Source organism: Aricia agestis, chromosome 10 (genome assembly GCF_905147365.1).
Source record: "Aricia agestis chromosome 10, ilAriAges1.1, whole genome shotgun sequence".
Lineage (NCBI taxonomy): Eukaryota > Metazoa > Arthropoda > Insecta > Lepidoptera > Lycaenidae > Aricia > Aricia agestis.
In genome coordinates this window covers 13,910,031-13,921,081 of record NC_056415.1, presented here as the reverse complement: position 1 = coordinate 13,921,081, position 11,051 = coordinate 13,910,031, and the positions used below count along the sequence as shown (strand labels likewise).

At 36.1% G+C, this 11,051-nt stretch overlaps 1 protein-coding gene across 1 annotated transcript; it reads left to right on the top strand.

Moving 5' to 3' along the window:
• The first annotated feature begins 570 nt into the window (after positions 1 to 570).
• Positions 571 to 1,980, top strand: LOC121731216. The gene is made up of 6 exons (XM_042120570.1): positions 571 to 636; positions 1,086 to 1,202; positions 1,284 to 1,400; positions 1,482 to 1,598; positions 1,680 to 1,800; positions 1,949 to 1,980. Exons 1-6 carry the CDS (start codon positions 571 to 573, stop codon positions 1,978 to 1,980), a joined length of 570 nt encoding a protein of 189 aa, XP_041976504.1.
• Positions 1,981 to 11,051: the final 9,071 nt, after the last annotated feature.

The following is an 11,051-nucleotide window of genomic DNA, read 5'->3' as shown; positions in this document are numbered from 1 at the left end:
TCGCATGATTTATCAAATTATAATCAATTTAAGTACACGAATTATCGAGTCAAAGTACCTAACCTGTTACAATAATAAATCTAGGGTAAATAAGTGTAATTGTTACCTCACATTCAGTCGTCAAATCGGTCAAGTCCTGTTTTGTGTACCTACCAGTTACCTGGATTTTTTGCGTCATAATGGGTGCGAGAGAGAGGTCTGTTTACATCCTACTCGCACTTATGTAACATCGTCGCCCGCGCAGCTACCTGCGCGGGTCCCCAGACCCCAATCCTCCGTATTCCGCAAGCCGGTCGCTTCACTCGTATAATATTTCGCATCGCAGTTTGGTGAAGACCACGAAAATAGGTGTTGTGATCTAATTTTTGAATTTGTGTTGTGGTTTAAAATAAATAATTATTTGCCACAATGAAGCAGTGTTTTTTGTGTTCTAATAAACATAAAACTCAGAATTTTACAGATGAAGTATTTCAAAAGTGTTCTTTTTACTTGAAATTACGAAAGTTCAACGGATTTAAATACAAAGAAATCGAACTAAAACCTCAAGCCCAGACCGAGTTTGGGTATCACATGGAATGTTTGAGAAAGTTTACCGCTGTTAAACGAAAGTACATTGAAGCATTTGAAGAATGTGAGGTAAGTGTTAATATTAGTATCTAAATAGGTATAATAATTATTAAATTTGTAGTCAACATTTGCCATGATTCCAAAATTAATTTCTTTATTCCGAACTCTGCCAAAACGAAAATACCAGTGTTACTCGTACAAAATGAACAAAATATGAACTAAATATTTTGTCTTTTTCTAATTTAAGTTTTAGCAATATCCGAATCATAGTTATTTTACAATTTTTTTTAACTAAGTATATGATTTGACCAATACTTAATTCAGTATATTTTGCACATTAAACTATACCCATAATATTATTAGACATTAAAGGTAATAAAACCGACCAAAACCGAGGTAGTAGGTATAAAAATATAAGCATATTATAGGTGCTTTAAAAATTCGAATGCGTTATACAGGGTAATAATGTGATTTTACTTTAATTTCTCTGCTTAGCAGTACAATTTTTTTTTCTACAGACCCGGAAGCACCTGGAATCGTTGCCTTCATCCAGTAAAGATCAACAACTACTTGATATCGAAGTATCAGCCGGCAGCTCTGCCGGAACCACTCAAACCTTCACTCCTGGCCCCGAGGTGAGACTTTGTGCTTGTGGCGTTTGTACGTTATAAATTGCTTAGCGGTACAAAAATATGATTTTACATTGTTTTCTACAGACCCGGAAGCACCTGGAATCGTTACTTTCATCCAGTAAAGATCAACAACTACTTGATATCGAAGTATCAGCCGGCAGCTCTGCCGGAACCACTCAAACCTTCACTCCTGGCCCCGAGGTGAGACTTTGTGCTCGTGGCGTTTGTACGTTATAAATTGTTTAGCGGTACAAAAATATGATTTTACATTGTTTTCTACAGATCCGGGAGCACCTGGAATCATTGCCTTCATCAAGTAAAGAGCATCAACTACTTGATATCGACGTATCAGCCGGTAGCTCTGCCGGAACCACTCAAACCTTCACTCCTGGCCCCGAGGTGAGACTTTGTGCTCGTGGCGTTTGTACGTTATAAATTGTTTAGCGGTACAAAAATATGATTTTACATTGTTTTCTACAGATCCGGGAGCACCTGGAATCATTGCCTTCATCAAGTAAAGAGCATCAACTACTTGATATCGACGTATCAGCCGGTAGCTCTGCCGGAACCACTCAAACCATCACACTCAGCCCACATGTGAGTGAGACTTTCTGTCATATGATGACTGTACCTAGAGTTACAGAATTTCATTCTGTACGGTGAGGTCTGAGGTCATGGTTTCAGTTTTCGGGACGATGTCCTTTACAAGTCATATGTTTAGCTCGCTTATAAAAGCTTTTTATTTACAGACAACGGAGCAGTTGCTTTCTCTAATCGATGAAGATGATAGCCAGACAAATATACTAACTAGCAGAGGAAAAAAGGAAAGGAGGAGGAAGGAAACATGCATATTTTGTAACAAGTATGAAAAGAAAATTGGAACTCGAAGAGAGTATTTAAAAACGTGTTCTGATCAGGTAAGAGCATCACTGCTTTTGTTAGCATCGTCATTAAATGATGAAGATTTATTAACAAAAATAAATACATCAAACAGATTATTATATCATCAATGTTGTTGGGTCACCTGTCGAAATAAATTAAGAACCTCTAAAGAAGAAACAAGTGATTGGTATAGCCTTAGAGAACTGCATAAAAAAGCTTTTGATTCTCTATCACAATATATTTTGTCAGAAATATTAGAAGCACAAAATGTTATTTATCTTAACGATTTGTGGCGTTATTATCAAGATCTATTGAGCCAGTTTAACGAAGGCAGACATGATGAAACTAAACTAAAAAGTTATACATCTCAACATCTTAGAGACAAAATAGAAAGCGCATTCGGGGATGTTCTTGACGTCAAAAAGGCAATATCCAATAATAAGATTATTATTCATAAAAAAAATTTGAAAATTAACAAACTCTTAGAAGAAATGTTGTTACATAAATCTTCACAGTACACCAGAATTCGTGATACTGCGTTTAAAATCAGAGATGAAATAAAGGCTATTGATAAAAAAAAACTTCCACAAAAGCTTCACCCAAATGAAATCATTGAAGGAGAGTGTAAAGTACCCGAGATACTTTATGAGTTCATAAAGACGGTCGTAAAAGGTCTTGATGTAAAAAAACTCTCTGATAGGGATAAAGTAAAAATTATGTCAATTTGCCAGGATATTATTTATATAACAACAAAAGGACAGATCAAACCATCTAAACAATTGATGTTAGGATTGACAGTGAAATCATTGACAAACAGTAGCAAATTAATGACAATACTCAATAGATATGGCCATACAATTAGTTACACTACCGCGGAGTCACTAGAAACTGAACTAGCATTCACTGCTGCCGATGAAAGAACTCTCATTCCAAAAAGTATGACATGTGATCCAAAGCTCCACACAAACATAGCTTTTGATAATTTTGACCGATATGTAGAAACATTGGACGGTAAAGATACGATGCACGATACAGTTGGCATTATTTACCAATTTCAACCTCAAGAAGCGCGATCGGAGCAAATGGCAATTTTGGAGCCACAACTTAGACTGGCATCAGAATCAACGAACCGGCGAAGACGAAAATTTCAGGAGGTTATATCAGAGATACAACCATATTACAAAAAACCAAAGGCAATTACTAAATTGTCCTCATTACCTGATATTTTTCAATTAGCTGATGAATGCACGAAAGCGAAAAAAAATGCAATGTGCAGAGATATGGTATGGATATTTTCACTAGAACGAATTCCCGAAACACCGATGTGGACTGGATTCAACTGCAAGAATTTAAACGATAATAGTGAAATTCAGACTCTGGATTACTTACCACAGATTAATGCATCACCCACATCTTACTCAGTTGTACATCAAACGATGATATTCGCTGAAAAAGCATTGGAAGAAACTGGTCAGACTCATTTGGTACTGACATATGATTTGGCAATCGCGAAAATGGCTATGCAAATACAAGTGGCAGAAAGTCCAAAATACGATAATTTGATTATAAATTTGGGTACCTTTCATATATATCTAGCATTCTTTAAAGTATTAGGAAAATATATTGATGGCTCAGGTATTGAAGATATACTGGTGCAGTCACAAGTACTTGCTGCAGGTTCTTTGAATGCATTTTTGGCTGGAAAACACTATAACAGGTGTAAAAGGATTCATGGATTACTATCAGCAGCATTCCAAATATTACACTTTCAACAGTTTCTTAAAAACACATATCTCCGTGTAGAACAAATTGACCAAAGTCTTAAAGATATCCAAGAAAATAAAACTGGAATTCGAGAGCCATTGGACCTACCTCCCATGGTAAACCACTATCTAGAAGAATACGAAAAATACAAAAAATTAACTCTTGATGGCGAACATGGTAAAACAGCTCAATTCTGTTTACAATATACAGAATTAGTAGATTGTTACCACAGATTAAACAGATCTATGAAAACTAGTGATTTTTATTTATATATAGAAACGCTCTTTGAAATAGCAAACTTGTTTTTTAGTTTTAATCAGCAAAATTACGCGAGGTGGCTACTCAAATATCTTGATAATATGTTAAACATGAAAAAATTGAAACCAGAAATCGTAACTGAATTTGAAAAAGGTTCTTTTGGCGTAAAAAGAACTAAGAACCCTTTGGCAAGATTGCCAGTTGATTTGACTTTAGAACAGACTATAAATGCAGATGCTGCAAACTCAATGAGCGGAATCTCACATTTAACAAATACAATAGCTGCAAGACAGCGTTGGGCTCTAACACACAGCCACCGCACAAAAATCATTACGGAATTATTAAACTTGATTGACTTGAACAGCAAAGATGACGTTTCCAAAGAGCTACGCCCATCAAAAACAAAAAAAGACAGAGAAGATCTAAACGAAATTAAAAATACAATAACTGAAAAAATAAACCCATTTGACGCTACCTTGCAAGACCTAGTTAATATTTCAACTGGTCGGGCAGCCACAAACACAACAGAAAAGTTCTTACTGAACGTGAGACAAATCGGCGAGGATCAAAAAAATGATTTCATAAAAGAATGTAATAATGATATTCAAAGATTTGAGAGACCAATTAAACGCAATAAAATACAAAATTTTAGTTCCGAATGCTATAAAAAAACCAATACAACAAAGGAGGGCAAACAAATCCAACTTAAGATGGAGAGGGACATTTTTGGCCGTCTTTTAGCCATAGCGCTCGAAAAGAAAATTGACATGAGCGAGTGCCTGTCATACCCATTAGCACCTTTGCCACCAGCTTTATGCCAAGTTACAGGCAATATGGTCAAAACGGACAAGTCTGTTTTAGCTAAAAAAATAATCGGGAAAATTGACCACCACCAGCAACCAGATAATCCAAATGCTTGGATCATCGACGGATTCAGTTTTTTATTTTCCTTAGGAAAATCAATTCCTGACACTTTTGGAAAATTGTCTGACACTATTCTTCATAAAATCTGTAATGTACCCTCACAGGAAATCCATATAATTTTTGACCGATACATGACTCCGTCCATCAAGGACAAAGAAAGAGAGTCAAGAGGAGAGGAAAGCATTCCGTACGAGATTAGTGGTCCTACACAAAAAACACCAAGAGACTTTATGAAGTCTTTAAAAAACCCCAAATTCAAAGTAGCACTCGTAGGGTTCTTAGCCGAGAATTGGGGAAATATTGAGAAATCAAATATAATCGGGTTAAAAAAAATATTTCTAACAGTCGAGAACAAATGCTTCTCATATAAGCAAACTGATGACGGAGTAGTAAAAACGGAAGAAGAAATGTTTAATTGTAAACATGAAGAGGCTGATACTCGAATTATTTTCCATATTGCTCAACTGGAAGAAAAAAAAGAAATCGTAGTAAACGCAGCAGATACGGATATATTGATAGTAATTTTAGGAAATTATCATAAATTTTCCGACAAAAAAATTTTTTTACTGTCGGGGCTGAAATTAAGAGATGTCCGATACACGGATTGCTATGCAATATACATAAAATTGGGTACAAATATATGCCAAGCTTTACCTGCCTTGCATGCATTTACGGGATGTGACTACACGGCTAGTTTTTTCAGACAGGGTAAAGTGAAAGCATTGAATTTGTTGGAAAAATATTCAAAATTTCAAACATCTTTTAAAAACTTTAATTCAGCATTAATTTGTAATGAGAAAGAGCTCAGTATAATCCAGGAATTTACCTCAATGCTATATGGCGTTAAAAATTGTAATTCAGTAAATTCAGCTCGTTACGAAATATTTAATAAAACTTTTGCAAAAGAACGCAATAAGTTTTTACAAAAAGTAAAAAGCTTCACCTCGAATTTAATGCCACCCTGTTTCAAAGTTTTAAAACAGAAAATTTTTAGAACGATTTTTGTGACCACGATGTGGAAAAATGCAACACTACCGGATTGTACATTTAATCTACATCCAAATGATTATGGATGGAAATTAGTAAACGAAAAATATGAACCCCACTGGTTCGACGGTGACCCAACCCCATTAGACATAGATGATATCATCATAGGATCAGATGACGAAAGCAGTGAGGTTTTTACTTCATCAGAAGATGAGGATGAAGATAATGATTAATGATATTATGTAATCTTTTTATTTCTTTTAATTTTACATTGTAGGTGTTTAGTTTTAGATTTGGTTTGTTAATTTTTAATATAATAAAAACGTTTTTTTGTAACACAACATAGCATAAGAATAAATAAATATTTAACATTTAACATGAAGTTTTAATTTTTTCTATAAAATATAATTACCGATTTTTTACCCCTTGTATTTTAATAAAACATAATAAAATTATTACAAGTACTCTAATAATCCTACATATTTTTTACTCGTTATACTACATATCCTACAATTAGTACAACTCACTTATTTAAAAGTGACTTAAACACGATTGATTGAAATCAACTATATAGTATAATGTAAATGTAGCAGCGTCAATAGCAAATTTCAATTTGGATTCGTCCCACCATCATTGGATCCACCCCACTTTATATTATGAGCCTGATCAATTAGTATAGTAACACACTTATTTACCTTAAATTATTATTATAACAGGTTAGGTTTACAATTCACGGTTCTTCCAAACCATCTATACCCATTTTTGGTCGATAATTCTTGTAAATTGATTATAATTTGATAAATCATGCGAATTTCTCATAATTCACGAGCAGTTTAAAAATCACTTTTTTTGGGACTTCCGGCCGGATCTGGCTTGGCAGCATCATTTATTCTATAAGTCACTATTATTTCAAAACATTTAAAAAAGAATTCATCAAGATGTCACGTGACGTAAAAAAGGGTACCCAAGGACCAACTTTGACGCCGTCTGCCAAGCACTTCCGGCCATTTTAAAACTGACAGACTTATGTTTCCATTCTCTAAAACTATAGGGCTATATGCTGCCACATGTTTCACGTTGATGTCACGTGACGTAAATTGACACTAAAAATTTGACCGGAAGTGAGGCGATTTTTCTGACTTCCGGCCAATTTCAGATGCGAAAGTCGTCTGATCCTCGCTCGGCATATATTTGCCGACCGTGTGCCATGCGTTTTAAGTTGATGTCATGTGACGTAGGCATTTCGGGGCCGGGCTCACGGACTATTTGTACTTCACAAATTACAAGCGCAAATGCAGCGAGAATGTTTCGACACGAACGAGTTAAAATATTCTTCTGGTAAAGGGCTATGAAAGGGTAGATTACTTAGTACTTATAAGGTTTTTTTTATTTTTTCTATTTTATGAAATAAGGGGGCAAACGAGCAAACGGGTCACCTGATGGAAAGCAACTTCCGTCGCCCATGGACACTCGCAGCATCAGAAGAGCTGCGGGTGCGTTGCCGGCCTTTTAAGAGGGAATAGGGTAATAGGGGAGGGTAGGGATGGGAAGGGAAGGGAATAGGGGAGGGTAGGGAAGGAAATAGGGTAAGGGATTGGGCCTCCGGTAAACTCACTCACTCGGCGAAACACAGCGCAAGCGCTGTTCCACGCCGGTTTTCTGTGAGAACGTGGTATTTCTCCGGTCCGGATAATTTCTATATAATAATTAGATATTGATGACATTCTAGATTGATAATGAAAAACATAAAGGAAACAATTTAATACTCACATTTAGCTTTCAAAACACAGACCACAGTCATGAAATAAATAAATAAATAAATAAATAGTAGATTTTTAGGCAATAAATCACTACACGCGGACAATGGACATACAAAATTTTCGTCAAGAAACAAAATATCAGCAGTCACTCAAGTTGACATCTTCGAATATTACCATCACCGTATGATTTTTCTGAGAAAAATCGCGTTTTTTTTAAAACATATTATATGACACAGCTGCCGTGTCACCTGCACTAAATCGGCTAAATAGTTGGACGTTGAGTGACGATTGTTCTATCAACGTTCGGCCGAGAAATTAAAAAATTGGTGTTATTCTATGAATGCGCTAGTCATTCAACCGAATCGCAGATTGAACATGACTGCGACATACACATGGGCGTACCGAGGGGGGGGGGGGGGGGGGGGGGGGGGGCAGGGGGGGCAGCTGCCTCCCCCCTGGATCATGTTGACGTTCGTACTAAGTATATTATCTAGTACTTTTATCTATAAAAATTAAAAATTAAGAACGAATTTTTGGCATTTGTTTGCAATACAATATTTTTACAACTAAAAATTATTAATTTTTTATTCTTTATAAACACCTAGCTTATGAAAAATCTGATTTGCTGGCCCTGGCCCAGAACCTGGGTGATTTGCCCCCCCCTGGCACCAGAACCTGGGTAATTTGCCCCCCCTGGCCCAGAACCTGGGTACGCCCATGAACATACACATACTTGTGTAGCAGTGGCGAAGAGTCCATATAACCCGATTCCCGTCGGCTTCCCTTTTGGAAAATCGAATCTATGGGCCAAATACATTTTTATGTAATAAATATTTACATACTTAAAAAAAACTTTGAATTCACTAAACGCCTACAAAATTTTATATGCAATAAATTTTTCTCTCACTTGAAATAGTTTCAATTAATAATTAATCGCCTACAAATTTATATAGGCAATGCAACGTGCATGCCATCTCCGATAGAAGCCGATAATTTAGCGGGTTATTTCTTCATACAACGATATTTCATAGTAAGCATCTGTCCTTTTCATTCCTGTGAACTGATCGTCATGTTCTGTCTCGCTCTACCTCGCGCCAATATACTCGGAAATAAGCCGATACTCGGCGAGTTATTAAGGAGAAAGGTTAATTAGCAACGCACAAGTGTGAGCGAGAAAGATGAACTTCATGAAGTAAAATTGTTATGAGTCAAATGGCGGATGAGTGTTTGTAAACAACTTGTTTGCTTTATGTTTAAATGTCGAATGTTATTTGTTTTAGCGTTAAGAAGAAAGTGTCGCGAATTTAAATTAATTTGTATTGTGATTTGTTAATTTTGACTCGTACAGCTGAGACTGTTGTCTGACAGATTATTTGCTGTCGAAGGAAACTTCGTTTTCCAAACTTAGTTTTGAATGACCGTATGTGCCGTCAGTCGTCACGCATACAACTTAACTCAGAAGGCATTTTTCAAAGGCATCATTATCAAACTTGAAACTCGAACATTGTTGAACATCAGTGCTGAGCGTTTTGGTAAGTAGATTTTTTACTCCGGCTTCCCTTCCGAAAATATTCACCCTTCGCCACTGTTGTGTAGGTATATTATATATCATATATGTGTGTGGCACTGCAGGGGCGGATCTTGAATTTGTGGGGCCCTGGGCTAATACTGTTAGGGGCCCTACCTAATTACTCAACTTATTGCAATTTTGACAAGAAACTGTTTCTGTAGTGATGTAGGTATATCTTAGATACTAATCATAAAGTTAATATACCTAGCGCAATAGAGCAACAATCTTGAGCTGTCAAACGTAACCGAAATTGGTTTCATCTGTGTGTAAAAATATGTGTACATCATGTACATACACACTTAAACAAGCATGATTGAACATTATTTCTATGAGATTAAATTGTCATCGTGCGGCACGTGCCTACTGGACGTCAAAAAAGAGTACTGCTGTCATGTATCACACGTCTCTTTTTACCACGCAGTGTTACTTATAGTGACATCTATCTTGCTCAGGCCTTTGTTTCTCTATTCCGCTAGGTATATTAACTTTATGATACTTATTTAATATTATAAAGCGGAAGAGTTTGGTTGTTTGTTTGAACGCGCTAATCTCAGGAACTACTGGTCCGATTTGAAAAATTCTTTCAGTGTTAGATAGCCCATTTATCGAAAAAGGCTATAGGCTATATTTTATTACGCTACAACTCATAGGAGCGAAGAAATAGAGGAAAATGTGGAAAAAAATCGGGAGGAAATATATTTGAAAGGGCTTATTTGATCTCAGGAACTACTGGTCCGATTTGAAAAATTCTTTCAGTGTTAGATAGTCCATTTATCGAAAAAGGCTATAGGCAATATATTATCACGCTACGACTAATAGGAGCGAAGAAATAGAGGAAAATGTTGCAAAAACGGGAGGAAATTATTTGAAAGGGCTTATTTGAACGCGCTAATCTCAGGAACTACTGGTCTGATGTGAAAAATTCTTTCAATGTTAGGTAGTAAATTTATTGAGAAAAGCTACAAACTATATTTTATCACGCTACGACTAATAGAAGCGAAGAGAGACAGGAAAATGTTGAAAAAACGGGAGGAAATTATTTGAAAGGGCTTATTTGAACGCGCTAATCTCAAGAACTACTGATCCGATTCGAAAAATCCTTTCAGTGTTAGATAGTCCATTTATTGACAAAGGCTATAAGCTATATTTTATTACGCTACGACTAATAGGAGCGAATAAATAGAGGGAAATTTGGAAAAAACGGGGGAAATTATTTGAAAGGACTTATCTCACGAACTACTGGAGAAATTTTTCTGTTATTTGGCACAGATAAGAAGTAGACCACGTAAAGGATCATAGGCTATTTTTTTGTAGACTAATTTGTCTGTGAAATATCTAATGTAAAAGGAACGTCTAGTGTTATATATTATGTTAAGTACAGGAAGAAAATAGGAAAACAAAATATTTAATTTATTTATATGGGTTATAAATGGTTATATTATACTAGACGTTCCGCGCGGCTTCGCCCACGTTAATTAGATATTTCACAGACAAAGGATCAAGGGCATTTTGGTATAAGTCTCAACAGAGATAAAATATATACCACTAGATGACGCCCGTAACTCCGTTGCGCCATAACTCGTTTATCGCGCGGGAACCGTGCATTTTTCTGGGACAAAAAGTATTCTATGTCCTTTCCCGGGACTCAAAGTATCTCCATGCCAAATTTCAGCCAAATCGGTTCAGCGGTTTGGGCGTGAAGAGGTA

Coding starts and splice junctions, on each gene's coding strand:
- LOC121731216 (XM_042120570.1), top strand. CDS start 571: ATGGAATGTTTGAGAAAGTTTACCGCTGTTAAACGAAAGTACATTGAA. Junction 1,401..1,481: donor CCTTCACTCCTGGCCCCGAG/GTGAGACTTTGT, acceptor TGTTTTCTACAG/ATCCGGGAGCACCTGGAATC. Junction 1,801..1,948: donor CACACTCAGCCCACATGTGA/GTGAGACTTTCT, acceptor TTTTATTTACAG/ACAACGGAGCAGTTGCTTTC.